Raw genomic sequence first — 23612 nt, 5'->3', positions numbered from 1 at the left:
GCGTCAAAATCCTTAAAATGAAGTAAATCCTGTGGCCGTCTCTATCTAAAAAAATGGCTAATTGTAGATTTTGATTGCAAAACCCCCTCGTTTAGTTCACTGCAACAAGACCACAGTATGAGTCGCACTATGTAACACAGTGACTGTGTCCTCTATCTATCTCTTTCTCTTGTTTTTTTCTCTCTTAGGAATTCCTCATTTAATGTAAATTGTCTGCATCTTTTTTAGAACTATTATTATCATAGATAAATATGTGTATATTTTAATTAAATTGATGGATGGAATGATTGTAATTTTGTGTTGTTGTCGTCGTGAATGAATAAAATATGATCAACGTGTGTAAATGCGTTTTCTTTGTGGTTTGCTCTAGTTTTTCAAAATGAATGACGATAATTTTCAATTAGACAATATATGTGTTAAAGCAACGATTCACCCTTATAGCTTGTATCAATTGTCGACGTAAATTTGTCGTTAAACCTTTCATTATTGCCGGATTTCACTTCATTTTCCACTTGATCAATGCTCAAGCATTTATGACAACGAACCCATATCCAAATGTATACTGAAAATTATGTGGATGTGGATGTGTGTGTGTGTGTCTGGAGCTTCTCTTAAATTTCAGAAAGGTAAATATATAAACTTGAATACTGTAAATAGGATATATTGAGATTTTTTCTTCTGTTTCGGTGAATTTCCTTTGTTTTGTATTGAATCATCAATTTTTCTTGAATTCAAAATGGGTTCTTTTCTAGGGGCTAGGAACAAGTTGTGTCATTCGTATGTATTCGCATATATTCATGCGTTCGTGACTTTGTTATTGTTGTTGTACACTCACTGCGCTGCGAATGTCTCGTATACACAATCACAAGAATTCACGAGTATTCGTACGAATTCGTCTCAAGCGCTTATGTTCCTACCCCCTAGGTTCTTTTCTATAGAGAGAAGAAGAACCACTACTTCCTTAACATTCACCATGTCACTAAACATTATTCAATGGTAATTTGTAATTGATTTTTGTGAATCATATCGTATCGGCCCCTCCGTCTCCGATAACCAACTCCTCTTTATTGAATGGTTAAATGTAAATACTGCTTAATAAATAGTTTGATCTGTTCCTATGTACTTGCATATATATGTTTGCATTATCATAATTTAGATTTTATATATAGTGTTCATTTACAGCTAATTAGCACTGGGATACGTTTATTCGGCGAATGGTTCTGTCTATGTTACGTTTTCAGTGTATAGCGATTATCCTCTCTGACTACATAATCGAGGAGTTTCGTTCTTGTTCCACCATTCAAAGAGTGGTATTTTTATGTCAGTGGTCATTTGTCTGCCTGTACTATTCGGAATGTAATTCCGACTCAACATGTGTGCCAAGTGTTTTTGTGCAGTTGTTCATGTAATAATTTGTGTTGTCATCTAGTAAAACCGGAAATTCGTTTTGAAATTGGTGATGAAATTTCCCTGGAAAATTTTTTCTTTTTCTCATACTTAAAGTTTATGGTTTAAAAAAGTTTCAAGCAATGAATCCTCTCATCTTTTCTTGTAATTTCCCTTTACTCATGGTGAAAATTCATTTCACACTCTCCAAACCTCATTCTTTATATCTCTTTGTCTTTTGTCGATAGCAATTTGTTTGGTTTTTGTTTTTTGTTTCTGCGATTTATAAAATGGAAGCCAGTGTGAACTACGGCCTAAATAAATGTCTTGTTTGTCTGAAGCAATTTGAACAGTTTTGAAATGTGGATTAAACCATTTTTTTTGTTCCATCTGTGTGTTTGTTGTGTATGTCTTGCGAACAGTGGCCACTTCAATCAAGCATTTTTCCATCGATCCCCATTCACAACACATAAAAAGAGGCTAAAAATATTGCTTTTTTCTACTCATTCTCATTCGGAATTCATATTTGGTTTTCATGTTACACAAACAAAAAGGTCATTGTCAACATCGTTTTGGTTTATTTAGTTTTTAGAATCATGCGTATGTCTATATAGCCACTGTCCATTTTTGGTTTTGCATATAAAATCAGGAGATAATGCTTCGAAATCAATACTACTCAGAAAAAAAATTAGAGAGAGATGAAACAGGCTGTTTCTAACAGCTCACATTAAAACCCTAAACGCTTGTAAACAACAAACAAATATGCCGAGTAAATAGAAGGTAATTCAACTTATGGTCAAATTTCAATCAATTTGAATAAATTAAAGCCGATTTCGGCTGACCACATTCGATCAATAAACTAATTTATTTAGGATAAGTGAGAATGTTGACTACTGACAACAGTTCAATTCACACCAATATGACTCTATGGACACCAGTGTGATGTGTGGCCACTGGCCAGCCAGGATAGTTAATCCGTGAATAAATCACTATATCATCGTTTACACGTAATCATAAGCAATAGTCAATAGACAACCATAATTGATAGACGTAAATATGTGTGTGGGTTTGTGTGTGTGATTTGTGGTATATGTAAACGAAAAGCTTTGAATTGCTTGATTGCGTTAAAATACTTCGTAAATAGAGTTTTTTCTCTCGATTCTTTCATAAATAAAATGAAGAAAGAAAAAGTTTAGAGAAGGAAATAAAATATAGTGGAGTCTGATGGCACTGTTATTATATTTACACGTAAAATGTATTGTTTTACTCGACGCAGTATAGTGTGTGTTTTGGCTCTAGTGCAGTCAGTAATAACATTCCATTTGTTTTGTCTTGAACTTTCTCGTCATTCTCACATTTCCACTGTCGTGTGTTTGTCTGTTTTCATTCGCTGTGTCATTTCCCCCCTCATACGTGTAAATAATTGCAATTGTTTTGCGCTAGAATTACGTGTATACAAGAGAGATTTCCATATATGTAGATTTGTTGTGGATTCTTACATAAAATATCAATATTTATATCAATAGAACGAGGATTTGGTTTACAACGATTTTCTGAAGAATTTGTTATGTGTTTAAAATGCCCGTTTTTTCATAGCATCCAGTATGTTTGTGTGTATCTGTCTATGATTTTGGTTAGTTCTCCCTTTCTATTCGGCCATACGCTCTCTCTCTCTCTCTCTCTCTCACTCTCACACATCCTCTGTCACTTTTTTACTTGCCAAAATGCGGCAATACAAACTAAGAAAATAATGTTAAGGCTATTTTGTATATCATTTACGATTTCAATTGCAAAGCTAAATAAGAATTGGGTATTCTTCTGAACCGTTCATTTTTGTGTGTGTTTGTGTGTGTGTTTAGATTTTGTTTTTTACATTCCATTTCTGTTTTGAGGACTTTTCATATTTTTTTGTTTTAAATTTATCTTTTGAAAGGTAATAAATAACATTGCGGGGGACTATATGTGTATATATAAAGTTAATTGCAATTAGTCTGGAATTTTAACTTTATTGCTCCCATTCACGAATTTTCATGTGATTCAATTAATCGTACGTATGTGGTTGATTTTTGTTGTTGTTGTTTGTGTGTTCGATGTAGATTTTAGATGGAAAATTATAGTCTGGACATGAAATGAGCCCAAATGCAAAAGTACGGTCAACGGAACAACAGAAGAATAATAGTAGGTCATGGAACAAAAAATACATTTTTCAATTACATTCAACTATGGAACCGATAATGAATGCAGAAAAAAATTGAACCAAAAATGAAAGAAAAAAGAAAATCAATTCGATGAAAAAAACTACACGTTCCATTGTATCGCAGTGCTGTCTCGTTCATGCTTATGATATGTGAGATGAAAGACGAAAAATGGTGAATCTTTTTGTACATTTTGTGGTTCAGCCTGAAAAAAGCGCCACCTCATCAATATCTTCATTGTCGATGTTGAAAAAAAGCAACAAAAGAGAGACAAAATGAACAAACAATCAAAATTTGCTTTTAAAATATAAATTTAATCAAATCAGTTAAAGAGGGGGCGGGGCGGTCAATAATAAAATTTGGAGGGTTCGATATTTTTTTTTTCTCATGGGGGGGGGCAAATAAATTGAATTATGTATAATAAAATCGACTATACAATTGGATATTATTGGAAAATATATTCTATATCTTCATTTGCTTCTCTCTGTATAAATAAGAATCGTGTGATTTGTTTTTGTTTTGTTTTAAATAAGCGCAATGACAATGAAATTAGGATTTGTTGTATTGTATCTGTTTTATTGTTACAGTTTGATAGAAAACAAAAATCTTGATCTCTTTTTTCGTTTGTATTTGTTTTTTTTCACGTGTTAAATCGCCTCTCTAAATCATCACATACAGTGATGTGATTCTATTTTTTGTGTGTTTTTTTTTCTTCTCTAAACTTTCTTGAGGATAAAAATGAAATCGATCCTGAGCTGTAATAAGTGTTGTGTGGAAAAAAAATGATTTCTCTGTTTTCCATTTCAGTCATCATCTCTGATAGTTTTTTTTCTATTTACTTTTTGTCATTCTCTCTTTTCAATTTTCGATGATCACTCTATAAGATGAATTGTTCCTATTAAATCGTACGTTATTTGTTTTTCATTCTTTTTGCATTTGACTTGATTTCCCATGTTTAGGTTGTGTGAGACAAATTATTCTAAACCACGAACAGAAAACAAAATGATTTAAATGAAACACTTATTAAAATATATCTATTCATATGACTTTGTTTGTTTTTTTCTTTCATTTGTGTTGTTACGCTTCAACACTTCTCTCGCCCGTAATTGTTTGTCATTCCATTCATCCAATGATGAATACTCGGTTAAAACTAAAATGAATACTCTATCAGTTAAGATAGTCAACCATTTGTTGCAAGCCATTTATCGCTAGATAAACGGTTCGTTTCATTATTGGTGATGTCAAAAAGTGTTAAAGTGTCAAGATTTTGAGCCATATCGGTTGTTTATTTCTCTATTTTGATTATGGTCAAACATCCCACCGAATGACGGTATTATTCACTGAACAAAAAGGTTGCTTTCTTTTCTCATTTGAATTGATTACAAAGTGTGTGTGTGTTTTAAAATTAGTAATTCTAGTGGAAAAAATTGCTTATGATTCTTTGCTTGTTTTTTTTAAATTTGTTTTGGGGTAAGTACTCTTCTAACTGTCTCTTTCTCAGCTTGTGTATATTTGTTTCTGTTTTGTTTGGTGCGAACCACGGAAAAAAGTAAATATGTATATATTTTTGTTTGTTTATATAAGAGGAATTCTGCGTATTACCCTAAGAGGAACACATATGGCCCATGCCATCCAAACTCTATCTATCTCTATTTTATTTTGGTCTGAAAAACACTAGGAATTTTGACGACGACGGCGACGACGAACAGAAAATAAATTACACGGGCTGCATTTTTGAGCAACGTATATATATAGGTAAAGTAAAACCTGAATGTATTTGATAAATCTAATTTTCGTTTTCGAAAAAAATCGATTTCTTGTGACATTCAGCCGAGAAAAACAAAACAAATGGATCTTCTTTCGATATAGTATTCGCAATGAACCAAAGTATGAAATTCCATTTCCCTTTGTCTCTTCATTTCTCTCATCATTTTTCGCTTCTTTCTTGTATATATGATAAACACTACTTTCAATATAGATATTTTATATGTAAATTTAAGGCAAAAATATCATCAAATATACCTTCGGATTGTTTTTTTTTCCTTTTTTTCTCTCACTCCAATCGCAAGTGTTCTGATCATTTTTCGTGGATTTGATTTTTGATTCGCATCTGTCATGATTTCGAATAGAATCGATAGAATATAGAGATGAATAATTCTCTTTGATCTCACATAGACTTATGAAAACTTTGGATTTTCTTTGATTATAATAGGATGAAATCTCTTTGCAGAGTGAATGGCTGACAAAATGACTTGAAACAGAAAAAAAAATCCCGTGCAGAACACTTGCGATGGGAGTCAATGTGTGTATATATAAATATTATTAAAATTGTGAGTAAGTGTGTAATCGAGGTGAATATGTCCATTGAATGGCATTTCACAATGAATTTGCGGCGTGAATCTCATGGAGCGATGCTGGCAAAGCGTAACAAAACCATCTTGTCTCAGGCCATAGGCCGAGATACTTGTTTTGATCATTTGTTTAGCTTTACACATTTTGTTTGGTTTTTATTCGTTCCATGCAGACAAAGTCATGTCCATTTCATTTAATTTCAATCAATTTTTATAATTCAACTTGGTTTGGTGTGTTTTAATTTGGGAATTTAAATGCAATACACTCGTCGTCTTTCCTCAGTTCAAATGACTTCGTTTTATTTTGTTTTTCTTTTGCCTGCTGTTTGTTGTGTTGTTGTTGTCCTAAACATACATAAAAATTACAAGTAATATGATTTTAAAAATAATTGTATATATGCGCTTAATTATTACGATTATTATTTCTTTGTCTCTCTCTCAAGAAAAAAACAAACACTAATTTACAGTTGATTTGACTTATTAGGTTGATCAGTTTGCAGTAACTGGCCAAATAGGAAAAAAGGGCATTTTTTTATTATTATTTTTTTCATTTTTTTTTTCATTTAAATATTTTGTGATATCATGAATTGCCTTGACAGTGTATGTGTATGTGTGAAAGAGTGTGATATTCAAAATATTATTTTAAACATTTCTATTTATATAATAATGACAATAAACGAATTTATCATCTTCTTTTCTCTCACAATCATCTCCTTCACTTGCTCGCCGCTCATATTCGAAATTGATTTTGTTGATTTCTTTTTTCCTCTTTGCATTTCATTGAATATATCATAAATCTTAAAGTGTTAAATTTTCTGTTTGGCGCTGGCACTTTTTTTTTGTATTACAAAAGGAAATTGGGATTCTAATTTGGTTAGTGAATAATAATTTATCGATCACAAAAAAAATCAATGTTCACGAAGCACGATTGGGAGTACACAGCTAAGAAGGACCAAAAACGATCAAAAATAACCTAAATAAATGAATAATAATATTCTATCTTAAAAACGTTTCTCTCAGCTCTGTTTGCGTCCATTCTTTCTGTCTGTCTCTTACATACACACCCCCACATAATTTCAAATCATTTTCTTTTTCACTCATAAAAACTCATCTACACGTCATTTATACGTCGTAATTTCTCCACTTTGGGATTTTTCTTTATTGTTGTTAGTTGTTATTTTTTCTTCATTTTTTCTTCATTTTTTTTCATTCTATTTATTAAGGCTCTAAAAATAAGAAATAGATTTGTTTGTATATAAAGATAATAACTGACATTGAATATAAGGTAAAAACTATCAGTACAGGAAATTGATTTCGATTTGTTGCTCTGAGTTACTTGAAAAAATTGTGCCGGTCCTTGTCATTATCATCAACTAATCTCCCCTATTCCAATATATTGATTATTCCTTCTTCTTCATTTTGCATGAAATCACACAGATTGCGGGCATATTGAAACCGCCAAAAGGTATTAGTGATCGGCGTGAATGAAACGAGGAAACAAAAACACGTGTTTCTGAGTGGCAATTCGTATATGTTTGTTTTCATCAACACACAGCCTATTGGTTTCGATGAATAGTAATAATATAAAACATTGCAACGACAACTGAAAGCTAATGGTCAATCCTGTATTTTATAAACAGAAAACAAAAAAAAAACAGAACTAGAAAAGCATTTCGGCGAGAGAGCATTTGCTAGGTGCAACTCGGTCACTAAGGTGTGAATGAACAATATATGTATAGACATTAAAAAAAAAATACTAGCGACGATCTGATTAATTTGTTCCAGTTTAATGGTACATGTAGATTTTAGGAGATTTTTTTTGTTTTGTTTCAACTTCTTCATTTATTTTTGTTATTGCTTCACATATAGAATTTCAATATGGGATTTTGGCAGCCGCAAAAGTTCAATTGAATTTTGGTATGTTTTTGTTTTTCTAATTTAAAAATGCGATTGCGTTTTTAGTTTTCATTTTGTATTCCTTTTCATTTTCATTCACACTTCACTATGTGTGGCTCATTTTCTCTTTTTTTCACTGGTCTGCTTGCTTTGTCGCGTGCACATTTTCTTTTTTCTCTTTTCTTTATGTTTTATACAACAACATTTGTTTTTGTTTATGTCTGATTTTATTTGCAAAAAAAAAAGAAACGTAATTTGACTTTATTTAGATTTCAAAACAAGCGTAAAAGAATTAATCACAAGTTTTTTTTTCTTCCACGCATAAATAAAACGAAAAAAAAATGTTGGAGAAGAAAATTAAAAAAAAAAAAAACAACAAAAAAATTGTTATGATTGGAATAAAAAAAATAAACGCATGAGAAAAAAAATCTAAATAAAAAAAGGAATTCTATCAAAGGATTCTATCGACACCGGTATTCTCCGTGTGGGTTTGTTATGCTCTTTGTGTTTTGTAAAGTATCAACTAAAAGCGTGTTGGATTTCATGTCTCATCTTCTAAATCCTAAATACAGGTGTATATGTAACATAATAAAGGGTTTTCTTCCTCCAATCTCTCGGCCTTTTAACCCTCCTCTTGCTCGCCTTAATATAATGCTTAAAGGGTAGATGTTTTGTTGTTGCTGTTGTTGTCGTAGTAATTAACATTTTGCATCGTTCACATGACTCAATACCGATAAAAATGACATCGGTCATAATAAAGGAGCCCAAACGATCTTCTTCCTCTTTTTTTTAGTGATAAAAATATCATTTTTCATTTTGTTTTCTGAATTTTGTTTGCATTTTTTCCATTTTTTTTTTCTTACTTAGCCAATAAATTACAAAATAATCCATTTTCGAAATAAAAAAAAGTTCATCATTCGAATAAACTACCAATTTTAAATTACACTGGCAAAAATGTGTGTTTTTTGTTGTTGTTGTTTAGATTAAAGCTAAAAATTAGACAAAAAAAAATAATAAAATGGATAAAAAGAAAAAATATATATAGCCTACTAGAGGGAATAATTTAGTCATTAATTAACAATATCCTAAGCGTTCGAATAACAGCGTTTTGTTTTCATCATCTTTTGTAGTTTAGTTTAGTTTTTTTTTCAATCTTTCATTAGTCCTGTGTAAAAAGTGTCCGTGAGAAGTCTAATTCAGCCATTCTTTGGCTGTCGCGAGAAGAATTGAATGAAAATTGGCGAAAAAAAGATTCAAAAAATGGACATTTAGTAAAAAAAGGAAAGCTAAATTTCCTCTTGCTCTACCGAATTGATTATTGATGTTGCTTTTTTACACATTTGAATTTGGTTTTTGCGCGGAATTTCAATCGAATTATTCTTGTTGTTATAACCTCTTGCTTTCATAGTTTTTTTTTGAATCAACGATTTTCATGGTTTTTTTTTGTAATTTTTTGTGTTTTTTTTTCTTTCTAAATAGTTTTTTTAAGGTTCATCTAAAATTAAAATTTCAACAACTAAATTGAAAAAAATGGTCTTTTTTTATCATTATTGGCTATTTTTCCTCTCTCAAGAGTTCATTTTTTAGTTTTTTTCTTTGCTTTTCAGGTTCATGCACATCAAATTTGGCATTTGATGCAATAATTCCTAATTTATATTCAGCACAATTCATTTTTTTTATTTGTTTGATATTTGAAAAAAAAAAAACGAAAAGGTAAATTTTTTCTTCCACGAATAAAACTAAACACAGATCCACTGCGCTAAAAGGAGGCGAGTGAATGCGTTTAAAAATAACATATGTCCCTTAAACACCGAAAAAATTCGTATATTTTCTTGTTGCTGTATATGTATAAATATACATCAATGCGCTTCTCCACTTCATCATCGTCTTTGCCCTTCATTCTGTTTGCTTTACATCGTTATAAGTAAACGGTTCATTTTTTTTTTCCTAAATATTTTTGAGCATTTTTTTTTTGTTTTCGTTTCATTTTCAACATTTCAACGATGAAAAAATGCCATCGTTTGCAAATGCCAGGCAACAAAGAAAGAGCAAAACGAAAACAAACAAATGTATAAGATTTGATTTTTTTGGTTTTTATCATTCTTTGTGTCTCTTGAAATCATCAAATTCTTTGTTTGCATGTTTTTTTTTCTTGTCATTTCGTATAGAAAGTTTAAAACAAGACCTTTGAAAATGGCCTCAAAATAAATCTTTGTGTTTTCTTTTTGGATAAAATAGTATTTCATCTCGCTTAAATTAACCTCGAAACAAACCAAAATGATAATGTAAAATCGAAAAAAAATTTAGGTGAACAATAAATTCCAAAGGGATGAATCATTGTACGAAGCGTTGAATTTAAATACATTTCTTATCATTATTTTTTTTTGTTCTAATTTTATGTTTCTTAGCGAGTGTTTGTCAATTTGCTGTGTTTGTTATTTGTGTGTGGCACGGTGGCGCAAACAAACAAATGGAAAAATACCCGAGAAACCGAGGAATCCAAAAAAGTACTTAGAATTAACGAAAAAAAGAGAAATCATTATTGATTAGTAACATTCATTTCTTCATGTTTCATTTGCAGCATTTTAAAAATACACATGTAAAAATAGTTGTCGAATTTCATGTTTTCGCTTGGTTTTGTTTTCGTTAGCCACATTTTGTGACCTATCTTTTCTTCTCCCGAATGCGGTTTCATGAAAAGTGTTTCATTATTAAATAGACACACAAAAAAAAAAATTATTAAAAATATATAAATGGGGGGCTGGGTGGAAAAACAAACAAAAACTCACTATTTAAAGAAAAATACGTGAACATTGTTAAGAAAAACAAAATAAAAAAAATAGTAAACAGAAAACATTAAAAAAAAAATATCTTAAGTTTAAGAAAAAATACATTGAACGCAAGTATATATATCGATCTGTCGATCAACTGAATTCGATTTTGGCGATGCACGAGAAATTCATTTCACTTGTTGCTGTGTGGATGTGTTATTTTCTTTGTTTCCCTACTTAAAGACGAGATATATAGATGTATATGATTAGATAGATTTATAACAAATGCAGAGTGAAATTCAAAGGTCGGGTGCACACTAATGTAACTAGTACAAAAAAATAAATCTTCGTAAAATGTTTTTTTTGTGGTTTTTCTGTTTTTTAAATCCCTAAAAAAATAATAATAATAATAATAATAGAGTTGGATAAAAATGATGTCGCCATGCAACAACAACAAAAAAAAATTCTTTTTTTTTCTTCTATTTTCTTCTTCTGACGAACACATTAATCGATGGAGATTTGCTTCTTTGTCTTGAACAAAATTAATCTATCGCTTGATACTGAGTTAGCGTGCTTGGCTTTTGCTTTTACCATTTTGCAACTGATGTTCATTTTGGATTTCTTTTTCGTTTTCGTTTTCATTTTGCTTGAATTAGTGTTCTTGCTCTCTTTGTTTTGACTATTTCATTTTTTTTTCTTCTTTCTTTTCATGTGTGTATGTGTTTGTGAGTGGATGAGTGTTGTTTTTGTAAAATTACTACTGTTACTTTTTACTTTCTTTCTTTTTCACTTAATTGATATTTTCTTCCTGGTTTGAGAGAGAAAAAAAAAACGTAAAATTGTTAAAATTAACTAAGAGATCAGTTAAATCAGTTTGGTTTTAGCGTATTCCTTATCAGCGACTTATTGTCGATGCGTGTGTGTGCTTGTGTTTGACTCGTCGAATCACTGGATATAGAGGGTGTTCAACACTAAAACATGATGATTATTCTTGGCCAAAGTGACCACATAGCCTTCGGATGTGATTTTTAAGCCGCAGCAACGTGAAACCTGGACACCGGGAGAAAAAATACAACGAAATTTGCATTTCCGTTAGTTTGAGAAGCAAATTAATTATTGGCCAAAAATTTTATGAAGGATAAAAATGGTCGAGTTTGTATCAATTGTGTAAAGCTATACATATGCTCAGAAGCAATTTAAAATCAAGCAAATAAAAAATAAAAAAAAGAGTCAATTGAATGAGAAATTAGTTTGGTTTCCAACTAACCTTAACATGTGGACATTCGAACTCTGACTGCAGAACACCTTCGCGCGAGAAGCAAGCTACATGGAAGCGGTTACCGTGTGAATCACCGATCAAAATGTCACCAGCGTCAGAAATGTCGATGCCATTTGGAAAGCATGTTATCTTTTCATTGCCAATGCGATACTTGAACGAACCATCCTGTCCGAAAACAGCGACACAATGCCCTTTGAAGTCGCACACGTAGAAATCAGTACCTATTAAATGTCAACGAAAATGTGATTAATTCTCAATCTAACTGGGCATAACTGGGACCAGTAGTCAGTAATTGATTAGAAAATCCAATTCTTACCACTGATAGCAATATCAGATGGTTCACGCATGTGATCACTGCAATCAAACCAGTGAACCAAATCTCCATCTTCAGAGATGACAAAGACAGTCGGAGATACACTGTCAACAGCAACAATATGGCCCTCGTTTGATACGGCCAAACCAGCAACAATATCAATATAACTGGAAATCAATGATTCAATATTGAGTTGAAAAGAAATTGTAATTTTCCATCACCAAAACCAAAAAAAAAACAAGTCCTTAAAACTGTTTAACACCAAAATTGACTCTAAGCAACTATTCCCAAAATTGATCCAAAACCAAAAAGTTCAACTTACCGTATGGCAATTTTCTTGATGAAATGACCATTTTTGGTGAAGATTTGCATGCGTGATCGTTCATTGCCCCGGTCGCAGACCACAAATTTGCTGTTCGATCGCATCACGGCAACTTTTCTTGGATACCATAATTGACCTTCTTCTTTGCCTGGCACACCGAATTGCATCTTGAATGTGCCGTCCTTTTCGAAGATTTCGATGCGATGATTGTTTGTGTCGGCAACAATGATTTCTTCGTCGACGCCCAAGCAAAAACCATGCGGTGAATTGAATTGAACGCGTGATGGTCCCAGGCTACCGAACTTGTATCGAATGTGCATCGGCGTTGCCTTAATGCGTCCATTAATCGTTACGTTGTTTCCGTGTAAGTTCAGACCATGACCGTTGATGCCATTAATGCCGTTCATGCCGTTGATTCCGTTGATTCCATTCAGGCCATTCAAACCGTTCATATTTTCGTTGAGCGAAGCAATCGTACCAACTGGTGATGTTGACGATGGCATCGAATAATCCGTTAGCAAAGACACGCTATCTGGTCGATGGTTTGGTATGGCGTTTGTACTCATTTCTGTGGATTTGGAAAATAAAGAAGCAAATTTTTTATGAGAAAAGATCACGAAAAATTGAGATAAATCAAAATAAGAATTTAAAAAAAAAGGTATGAAAATGCAATCGATTGATCGATCCAGCGAACGTACCGTTGTTGTTGAAGTTGCCAAGTTTGCACAATGCTTGTAAGTTATTGTTAAATGCTCGTTCATTTGAGATGAGATCTGCCAAAGTGAATTGTGGAGCTGGACTAGGTTGAGACGGTGGCGCGATACCATCGGGAATGTCAGTTGATTCGGCTAAATTAGCCAAACGGTGCAAATTGTATTCGGCAATACTTGTGTTCAACAATACTGAGCCGCCATTTTGATTGACAGCCGACGAAGCGATCGCACCGTTCGATTGAACGTGATTGCTGGCGGCCGTTGGCGGTTGTACGGCAATGGTGTCCGGTGTGAGTGCGCTCGGTGGAATCAAGAAACTGGCGCCCATGGTCGACATATCACCATCGAACGATGACTGCATCGATGTTGGCATCGAAATTGGGCTGCTGGCCGTAACCGAACCGGTTAGAGCGCTCTGCGAGCTATTGCAAGGAATGTTTGACTTATTCAATGTCGGTGGTAGACCTGGAAGCGTTGGCGGCGGTGTACTTTCTTTGGGACTTGGTGGTGTCGATTCAGTGCGAAACTTGCCAAAAGCATCCGATGCCAATTGCTCGAATTTCTCCACTTTCGAGTCGAATTCCAATGAGAAATGAACATCGGCTTTTGGTGTGTCCGAAATCAATTGCAAAAATTGGGCGCCAATCATTTTTTTCATGCACAAAAATTCGGTCGCATTGGACGCCTGCAATAATTTGTTGGTAAATTTACAGGCGGCCTCCGTTTTTTCCACACTTTTTTCCACGTTGTGCATCAAATCCATGATTTTAAGCTCACGTTCGGAATGCAATCGATCCAAATCTTTGAGCGATTGGTCACGACATTCGTCCAAGATTTTCTTGCAACGTTTGTACGTGTCGGTGATCGTTGAATGAGCGGTGTCATGTTGATTTTGTAGTTCAGTCAATGCATTTCCCAGGCTGGTCGATGCATCATCACAGTAATTAATTTTACTTTTGGCCTTAGTCATAAGCTCTTCAATGTCGGTGCGCATGAGTTTTTCCGCTTCGCCAATCAATTCATAGTGATGTTCGGCACCCTTGTGCTCGCCCACCACACAATCATTACAAACGGGCACTTGACATTTGAAGCAATAATACTTGAGATTTTCGCTGTTGTGCGTGGCACAGAAGATTGGTTTGTGGATTGCAACCTTTTCATCGGAACTGCGTAGCTTGTCCAAGATGACAACATGATGGTTTTCAAAGCAGCGCATGTACTTATGGGCGTTGTCACAGCTGGCGCACAGGAAATTTGCACAATCATTGCAACGCGAGATGGCCGTTTCAGCGCTTTTGCATGATGTACATTGCAATGCGCCCGGTTCCATCGATGACAAATCCAAAATGTTGGTCAACACATAGTCCGGCGAAAGAGTTGCAGCCTTTCCGGTGACCTAGATATTGACGCATAAATTTTAAATCATGAAAAAAAATGTTTTTTTTTTTCATCATTTTATGATAATTTTTTTTCCCTTTTTTTATTAAAACCAAAATTCCACAAAGATACTTACGACCATCGTTTGATTACATTCCGGACATTCGATTGAGGTGTTGGATGTCAATGGATCCTCGTTCTCCTCGATCAAACCGTCGATGCATTCTTCGCAGAACACGTGCAAGCATGACAAAACACGTGGCGAACGAAACTTCTCCCTGTTTGCAAAGCACATTGACATGTGTGAGTAATTGAATTTGGCACCGAATAAAAATTGTTCAAATAAAGGTTAGTGAGCACTTACTTGCAAATCTTGCAGCATTGATTGGGCTCTTCCAGCAACGAATCGGTTTCATCCAATGAACCTTCGATGATGGCTTCGTTACTGTTGCCAATGCCACTGCTGCCCGACGAGTCCAGATCCAACGATTCAAACATCTTGATATCGTTGATGGTCAACGGTTCAACGGTGGTTTCGATGAGTGCGGTCAGCGTTGCTTCAGTGGTTGTAATTGTAGCTGGTGGCACTGCCGTTGCTGCGACACTGCTAAAAATATCAGCCGATGCCATTGCTCAATCCAATGTTTCAGACAGATACAGTCTCGTCCCGAAAGGTAATGTGTGTGGTTGTTGTTGTTGTTGTTCGAATCACACGATTAACGCAATCAACGAATTGTACCGCGAAACTTATCAAGCAACTTTCAATCGAAGAGGAAAAAATACCGCGTGCACGCGTGATTATTTTGTTTATTAGATTTAACTTTACAGATTTAGTTGAATTTATCCCGTGAGTTTTTTTTAATGTTGTTTTGTCAAAAGTCTATTGTGTCTTGGTTTGAATGCTTTTTTGTAGGATTTGTTGTTGTGTTTAATGTTTGTATATCAATAAATGACTAAATACTATACAAGTCCAACAATTTACGACCAAAAAATAAAAATCATAAAAAATAGTATAGTTTTTTTGTTTTGTGTTTGTGTTCAGAGTAGATGTCTGATACGATATTAGGATGTTGTATTTATTAGTAGTGTAACTCCGTCTCCGTTCTTTCTCCACTTAATACGTTGTTGCTGTTGCAGTTTATTTGTTTTAAATGTTTTAACTAGTTATTATCAATTAAAAATATTTATTGGTTGGTTGCTTTCTCCTTTGCTTTTAACTTGTGTGTGTGTGTGTATTTTTTAACTTTTCTTTTAGTTGCTATGTAATCTAATAAAATTTGTAAAATAATTGCGTTAGAATTTCCCTGTTGCCAAGAATGAACGAACGAACAAAAAAATTAAAATCAATGTATATATATATAAAACTAAAACAATTTGTCAATTTTAATCTCTTTCGTTATCTTTTTTTTTGTAAATTTGCACACAGTAACTGATTTTGGTTTTTGTTGTTGTTGTTGATTATAATTCTTTTTTTTAGTTTTATTTAACGTTTTTATTTAACTTGATGAATTTTTTTCAAAAGAAAAAATTTCGTAAGCGATTTTTTTTAGTTGTTGTGTTTAAATGTCAAAAAGTTGATTCGTTTTTTTTTTATTTAGTAGGTGTTGTTGCTGATTTTGGTTTTTGTTTTTAAATTAGATCTTTTTTTTTGTTTAGGCCTTTAATAAATGTAAATATATTTAGTGTACAGTCTTGCCCAAAGTCTGAAAATGAACAAAGAAGAGAAGAAAAAACTCATTAATATTTCAATATGAAAATCAAAGGAAAAGAAATGAAACGATAAAATTCATGCGATAAGTAATTCATTATTTGGTAATTGATTGACTTAGATATAGATAGACGGCGAGAGAAAAAAAAACACGTGGGAATATTGGCACTCTGCCCTTACAATATCAAAATGGTAAGCAACAACAAAATCAAAGAGTGACGCCAATTGAAACACGCTTTCGATCGATCAACAACGAAAACAAACAGCATAAAAATGAACCACAATTCATTTGTTGAGTGAGTGTGTATAGGTGTCCGTATGTGTGCGTGCGTGTGTGTATGGGTGTTCGCTGCGTGCACACACAGATGGTCCTATACTGTGTATATCTAAGAGAACAGCGCCAATTATATCGGAACAACACATATGCGCCCTGTGTGTTACCATGAGTCTAACCTCAAATTGCCGTCTCTCGCTGATTTTCATTTCTTCTCTTTCGTTCGGTTCACTTTTAATTTCACGAAATATTCAAATTTATGCAGAGAAAATATACAATTGCGAATTATATATATATGTTTTTTTTTAATTGATAGTTTGATGCTTGCTGGTTTCGATAAGATCGAATCAAAATAAATTGCGCTCTGGTCGAATGATGAAAACTTGAGCTATCATCGTTAAGTGTTGAGCTTATGCGTTGTTGTTTTTTGCACGCCAAATTAAATAGAGTATATTGGGGGTTCTATTACAATCTTTTTTTAGAAATATTGTGCTCATTAAAGTCCCTACACGAAAAACCGAACCAGCAAAAAAAAAAATCACACGATTTATGCAAACCAATCGAAGCGTTCGAGTAGCCGCGTATAATTAAATTCGTTTGAAAAATGAATACATTTGGAAACGGCGAGTGTGTGTGACGTACGATATAGTATCGTGTATGGTGTGGTTCAATTAGACGAATACGATAACTTGGGCGGCATTAAATATGGATGGAATATAGTATATCAGTAATTGTGTGACGTGTACTATCTCGGTGCTGTTGTGCAAACTGAATGTGAGAGTAACGGGAACGCGAAACCAAAAACGGATAGAGAATGCGAAGACAATTGTAGTTCTATGCTGTACACAACTTTTTTTTCAATGTCACTGCCCATTGCACGAAAAGCTGCATTCAATTGCGTTCGAATAGAACGAAGATGTACGGAGAGACGAGAAGAAAAAAAATCGCTCGAGACAACGATGTAATTTGATTTCCAATGCACGCCAAACGTAAACGTGCGCTCGCTCGCTCGCGCAAAAACCAATTTTTTCCAGCACACTTTACTATACCGAGTGAATTCAACGTTTGCTCTCGGCTGCTGCACGTCAAATAGAATCACAAAGAAAATCAAGATAAATATCGAGAGAGAGAGAGAGAGAGAGGGGGGGGGGGAGAGAGAAAGAGAAAAAAAATGATGGTGATACCAAAGCGGAAATAACTCATAAACTACTGACGATGATATTAGAACAAATAATCTAGCAAAGCACTCAACATGTACCGTCGTGTAATCCACTCAATTCACTGTGACTACGGAAATTTATATATTCAATTGTTTTTATGTGTTGCTATTTTTAGTGTAGTCAGCTTATCTATCGAAGAACAACTGGTCTTTTTCTTTCTTCTATCAACACAATTCTTTCGTGGCGAATCAAATACAATTCCTTAGAAGAATAATTTTCTTTTGGTTTCGGGCTGTGTTTGCGCTAAGACTGTCGTTCTCCGTCTTACCTATACACACTAATGCACACACTTACACACATACACATTTTTCTCTCTATGACAAACAATGAATTTCATGGCCGAAAAGGAGAATATATAAGAGAAATGTGGAAAAAAAAACAGGGCGACTTCTGTGTGCTAACTGCTTAGTGGTTGTTTTTGACATTTGTGTGTGCATTTGTAAGATCGCGCGCGCAATTGCAACTGCATGGCATTCTCACCTCGATGTAATACATTTATTTCTAATGGCGTTTATTAATTTTTTTTCTTGTCCTTCTGAAGTGGTTCTTTTTTTTCTTTCGTTCTTCGTGTCATTTCTTCACTTTTGTCTCTTCTCTATATTCGGTGTCTTGTATGTATTGCCTGTTTTTTTTGGCATTTTCACTGCAAACCACCGATTCCATAATATATGGAATAATTCGATGTGGCCGAATGTCATAAATGTGGCGCAATCAAAAAGGACAAGAGAGAGAATGTTCGAGTTTTGCAATTGTATGAAAATACTTGGATATGCTGGCTACTCGACAGAATTTGCCAGCCTATAATTTTCCATATTCGGTGGCTGTATGCTGCTGCTGTCGCGCGCGCTGGTTCTATGTCATTCTACTTGATATATATGGATACATATATGAAGCGTATTGTAATTTTTTTTTATTGAAGTGCGCAATGCAGTGATACACTGAAAGAGAGTAGATCACATCATGGAAAATGACATACGTATACAAATGGCCATATGTCTATAGATATGCTCTATGACGATGGTTAGGTTCAATTCGTTCGTGTGGCTTTTTTCTTTCTTTCTTTCCTTCTAAAATGAAATTCTTTTTCTATGTCAGACACACACCATTGGCAATGTAGATGCAGACAGAATGTTGCGCGCCACACGATACTGAAAGCCAATGTGTCCTTGAGCTAGAATCGAAGATGATGAGCGAAACGCGTGAGAGTGAGAGCAAGCAGTAGAGGCAACAGTAGCAGCACAGAGGGAGAGAACGAAAGAGAAAGAGAGCATGAAAAAAATGGTGTGAAAAGTCAAGTACACATCTAGAACATGATTTGGCCAATTTGTAGATTGGAATTGATGCTCATCACACTGTAATGCCCATGTTTTATGACTTTTTTGACACGAATTCCCTTGTTTCCATCATTTATTTCTCTCTTTCCCTTCCACATTTCGCACAACGTTTTCTGATATTTCATATCACCATTCGAACTTTATCACCGCCACAGCCGAAAATAATTTCACACGATAAAGCCAATTTTTTTTTTGTTCAGTATGCATTAAACATCTCTCTTTCTCATTTTTCTCGGGAATTTCTTTCGACATCCAATGAATCAACAACAGTTAAAATAAAAATTCAACGAGATTTGAAAACATTCTAGAACAATGAACGATTTTTTTTTCTGTCGCGGTCTCCGCCATCAATACTTTATGTGGTAATTGTTGTTGCTTTTTTGCTGTTAAAACTAATCTATTCGTTTTGTTTTTTGCACTCAGTTTAAAACAATTTTTTTTATCACTTTACTGTTTTGCCGCACTTATATCGAATGTCAGTGTGTAAATGTGTCACAATTTCAATGGAAATATTGATGAAACTGATCGAAATGATTAATAAAAATAATGGAAAATTTGCGAGAAAATCACTCACCTTTGCCATTACTTTAAAAGTTTTGAAGCGAAAAAAATGGCGTAGACTAAAAAGAGTCAACTCGAATACTGAGCCAAAATCAAATGCTACACATTGCTCGATGTGTGTTTGGTAATGCGCAGAGAAAAATATCGCGCACTCAGACAATCGAACGACGACGATGTCAAAAAAAAGAAGAACAAAAACGTGAGCGCTCACACTAATACAGATGCGACACGCTCTCTTATACACAGGGGGAGAAAAAGAGACAGAGAGATAGAGAGACAGAGACAAGCACACGGTACCCAGCAAGTAACACATACATACGCATATGTAAACGCCATGAGCCAATGGACCGCACCAGAAGAAACACACAATACGAAACACAATAGACATAGACTACAAGGGAAAAAAAGCCGGCAAAACTCTCTATTACACAACACACGCACATTGCCACGCATCGGATGCGTTCAATGACATTTAGAACGTTTCTTTGTTGAACAAATGGAAAAGAATATCTCTTACCTAGGAATCCAGCCGATTTGATGCCATTTTTCTCGTGTTTATGATAAACACTAAATAATTTACAACATTTCATATGATTCGAAACGTTTGGGCGAGAAAATGCAACACTTGGAAAACGTTTTCACCAACAATAATCACTTTTTTTACAGCAAATGACGCTTTTTTAAACACGAACAATGTGGTTAGCACGTTGTGCTGTTACTGCAGCGATACTATGAAATGAAATCGAATTGGGATATTTTGACACATTGACACTGTTGTTGACAGTTCGGCGCGATATTCTGACATTGAATACTCCGCTATGTTGTGCCAGTATATACACTGACATTTGAACAATGCAAACGGTAACTTTGAATTGAACAGCGTAATAAACTTGTAGTTTTAGATATATATTTTTTCTGACTGAGCAAGGAATTTAATTCTAAAATGCAGTCAAGTTTAATGCGATTGCATAACTCCAAAGGAGTTCGTTATAATATCGAATTGCTAACATGGAGCCATAAAATGGATTTAATTGCCATGAGCAATGACAAAGGTGAATGAATAAAGTAGATTTCAATGACCGGCGGCCAATTGTCATGTATTTTGATGTTGTTTTTCTAGGCGAAGTTATTGTACAGCGATTGAATTTACAAGTGCTTTGGACACAACCGGCACCGTTTGAAGATGCTAAAGTGTGTGGAATTGGCTGGCGACCCGATGAACGTATATTGGCTATTGGTAAAAAAAAATCCTTCTTCTTCTTACTTTTTGGATAGACGATTCTTTGCTCATATCAAAATATATTCCGTTTTGACAGAATGTTTTTATCATTTTTTTTTCATTCATTTAAATTTCATTTCCGTTCCAAAGGTTACAACAGTGGAAAAGTGATTTTGGTCGATGTGGAAAATCATCAAACTCTTCATACGCTTGAATTAAAAAGCGAAATTGTTTCGCTCAATTGGACGCAAAATACCAAAGAGTCATACGACGATTTTGATGATTTGCAAGGCAATACGAAATTGGTAAGACATTGCCATGCATTTCGAAATAAGAACAGTTCAGTAAAAAAAAATCCGTATTTTCAGTTTGCCAATGGTCACAAAGTGTATTTGCCTCCATTGCCGAATTTTAATTCGCTAACATCGAACACACGGAAGCATGATTACAATTCTCACACTCCGTACGCCACTCGTGTTTTCAATATGTTGATGATCGCATTGAAATCGGGTGTGGTGCGAATGTTTGTCTTTGGAATGTTGCCGTGTGGCCAGATCAATGTGAAATCCTCACTGGGAGTTAAGGGCAACGAAGATTTTCAACTATTCGACATGAAAATGAGCAGCGATTTTAATACGGTCTTTGTTTTGGTTCGACACAAACGGAAACTTCGACACTTGGCCTTTCAGAATACAATTTACTCAGAGTCAACTGTTTCATTGTTGAAATTAGCCACTCAGTATGGGTACATTGTAAACACATTGGCTTATATTGAAGAGATTGTTCAGTGTATAATCGAAGCCTGGGAAACAGCACTTTTGGAAATGGACCGAAAACTAACAAATTACGTAAATTCTCGGCCGGACGGTGTTGTCTCGGCGGATTTTCTTGAGCTACTCATATTTGGATACGCTCCAGATCCATTAGTTAAGTTCTTAACACGAGATCTCACTGATAAAGGAATGAAAAAACTCGGCAATTCCATCGAAATCACCTACTCAACCATTCAACAATTGGTCATTCGGCCACTGCACACCGCAATTTTGAATCTTTCGTATCATTTGAACTATTTGAAAGGAATGTCCAAGAATACGTATTATTATAAGGTAAATTTTAGTTATTTATTGATTACTTATATGAATTACTATTGGAATTTGATCCAAACTTTATTTCAAAATCGCAGGATCTACTAGGCACCATAACGAGCGATGCAAGTTTGAATGCTGGAGCCTTCCTCATCAAGTCACTGGAGCTACAGCAGGTAATTGAGCAGTCGAATCGTGATTTCAAAATATTCTGGGGTTGGCTGTACGGTGTGATTGTTCGTCTAATGGATGAATCGGTGCCGGAAGATATTGCCGCCGTTTCTCAACAAGATACAATTTACTTGGCCGAATTTCTCAACACGTTCGATGAATATTGTGAAATTGATAACGGTGAGCAGTTCAAATCACTCCACTCCAAGTTCAATGTTCTAATTCAACTCCATTCTTTTTCATCCAGACGATCGCAAGAAACGTAAATTCAATCTCGAGCGAGTTGGTCAATATCTGCAGAATCAAAACCTCCAAAAATTGTCTCGAATCAGTGTTTCATCCGATTGGAATAAGTTACTTGAGCAAAATGAATGTTTGAAAAATTCCAATTTCATTTATCCGCATCACAAGGAATTGTCTTTGGTTCAGGAGCACAACAATTTGAAAGAGAGCATTCGCAAGCTGTTCGAGAAGCCAGACACGTTGATCAGTTTGAAATTACAATTGGTTTACACGGTGGATATATGTGAGGTGACGAATCGAACGACATTCAACTGGCATCAATTCGATTTGGATGAAAAGGGCTCGACACTATTCTCTTTCACCATCAACAGCAATCAGATGTATCTCAAAGAATTTTCACCACGATCTGAGTGTGTGAAATTTGCAAAGTTTGAATTTACCGAAGAAGAAGAAGAAACCGAAGGTGTTGATACATCGAACGAGAATACTACGGAGCTCAGCCAAAAGTTCCCTCGAATGAAAATGCTTCATACGCAATTCTACAACGATAAAGCCATTTCAATGTTGTTTGCATACAAAAAGAATAAGCCCACAGCGAATTGTTTCGTCCAATTCCCAATTCAACCGTTGCTATCACGATTGACTAGTGCACGGATTCAACGACGCATTGCTATTGATCCGGCACTGGCTGCCGTAAATCTACGCGATCTATTGGATATCGATTTGGTGCGACCGCTTGATATCAGCGATGGAAACAGCTTGGCCGTTTCGGGTGGACGCAAAATTGCTACCATCATTTCGGCATCACGGAAGAAGTTTTATCACTTCGAAATGGAGGTGGACGAAGGTGATTACGATGACGAAGATAACGAAGGCAGCGATAATGAAAACGGCGAAAATGAAAACGATGGCATGGGACTGAACAACACAATCGAGTGATAAACTATTTAAATGATGAAAGAAATTTTCTCAAAAGTCGATGTAGACGTGATGAATAAATTCAATGGTTCTGAACGAAAATTGCCGTTTATTTATTTTTAAAACACTAGTTGGAGTATACAATTTATAAATATCACCATCATAAACATTCATATCGTAAAAGTCATTGAAATCTCATATCGAATGCTGAACAGCTTGTTAAAAACAATAATTTATTGGCTTTTGTCCTCAATTTTTGCTTCATACACAATGCAG

The 23612-nt window shown here is 34.5% G+C and overlaps 2 protein-coding genes across 6 annotated transcripts; one reads left to right on the top strand and one right to left on the bottom strand.

Annotated features, from left to right (window-relative positions):
- Positions 1 to 10619: 10619 nt before the first annotated feature.
- LOC129565827 (brain tumor protein) lies at positions 10620 to 20551 on the bottom strand. 5 transcript variants are annotated; one of them, XM_055441072.1, is made up of 8 exons: positions 20218 to 20551; positions 14968 to 16306; positions 14740 to 14881; positions 13212 to 14622; positions 12514 to 13081; positions 12195 to 12358; positions 11867 to 12099; positions 10620 to 11649 (listed from the first exon to the last, which is right to left on the bottom strand). In XM_055441072.1, the coding sequence occupies exons 2-8, from the start codon at positions 15231 to 15233 to the stop codon at positions 11545 to 11547; spliced, it is 2889 nt and encodes a 962-aa protein (XP_055297047.1). In that variant the 5' UTR covers positions 15234 to 16306; positions 20218 to 20551; the 3' UTR covers positions 10620 to 11544. The 5 variants fall into 5 exon arrangements, with proteins under 5 accessions (XP_055297047.1, XP_055297043.1, XP_055297046.1 ...); XM_055441068.1 differs by lacking the exon at positions 20218 to 20551 and adding an exon at positions 19714 to 19919; XM_055441071.1 differs by lacking the exon at positions 20218 to 20551 and adding an exon at positions 17844 to 18084.
- LOC129565829 (anaphase-promoting complex subunit 4) lies at positions 20420 to 23438 on the top strand. Its single transcript, XM_055441073.1, has 6 exons — positions 20420 to 20752; positions 20821 to 20937; positions 21070 to 21224; positions 21288 to 22025; positions 22103 to 22355; positions 22423 to 23438. Exons 1-6 carry the CDS (start codon positions 20644 to 20646, stop codon positions 23355 to 23357), a joined length of 2307 nt encoding a protein of 768 aa, XP_055297048.1. The 5' UTR covers positions 20420 to 20643; the 3' UTR covers positions 23358 to 23438.
- Positions 23439 to 23612: the final 174 nt, after the last annotated feature.

The sequence above is a fragment of the Sitodiplosis mosellana genome, unplaced genomic scaffold (assembly GCF_009176505.1).
Source record: "Sitodiplosis mosellana isolate CC-2019 unplaced genomic scaffold, AAFC_SMos_1.0 Smas_scaffold_3, whole genome shotgun sequence".
NCBI classification, from domain to species: Eukaryota; Metazoa; Arthropoda; class Insecta; order Diptera; family Cecidomyiidae; genus Sitodiplosis; species Sitodiplosis mosellana.
This window is presented reverse-complemented; position numbering and strand designations above follow the sequence as displayed.

Bases quoted from the DNA above. Each gene is read 5' to 3' on its own strand.
- LOC129565829 (XM_055441073.1), top strand. From the start codon at position 20,644: ATGCAGTCAAGTTTAATGCGATTGCATAACTCCAAAGGAGTTCGTTAT. The intron at 20,753-20,820 runs GTGAATGAATAA...TTGTTTTTCTAG, and splicing joins TGCCATGAGCAATGACAAAG to GCGAAGTTATTGTACAGCGA. The intron at 22,026-22,102 runs GTAAATTTTAGT...TCAAAATCGCAG, and splicing joins AGAATACGTATTATTATAAG to GATCTACTAGGCACCATAAC.
- LOC129565827 (XM_055441072.1), bottom strand. From the start codon at position 15,233: ATGGCATCGGCTGATATTTTTAGCAGTGTCGCAGCAACGGCAGTGCCA. The intron at 14,882-14,967 runs GTAAGTGCTCAC...CTTTGCAAACAG, and splicing joins CAATGCTGCAAGATTTGCAA to GGAGAAGTTTCGTTCGCCAC. The intron at 13,082-13,211 runs GTACGTTCGCTG...CCAAATCCACAG, and splicing joins TGGCAACTTCAACAACAACG to AAATGAGTACAAACGCCATA.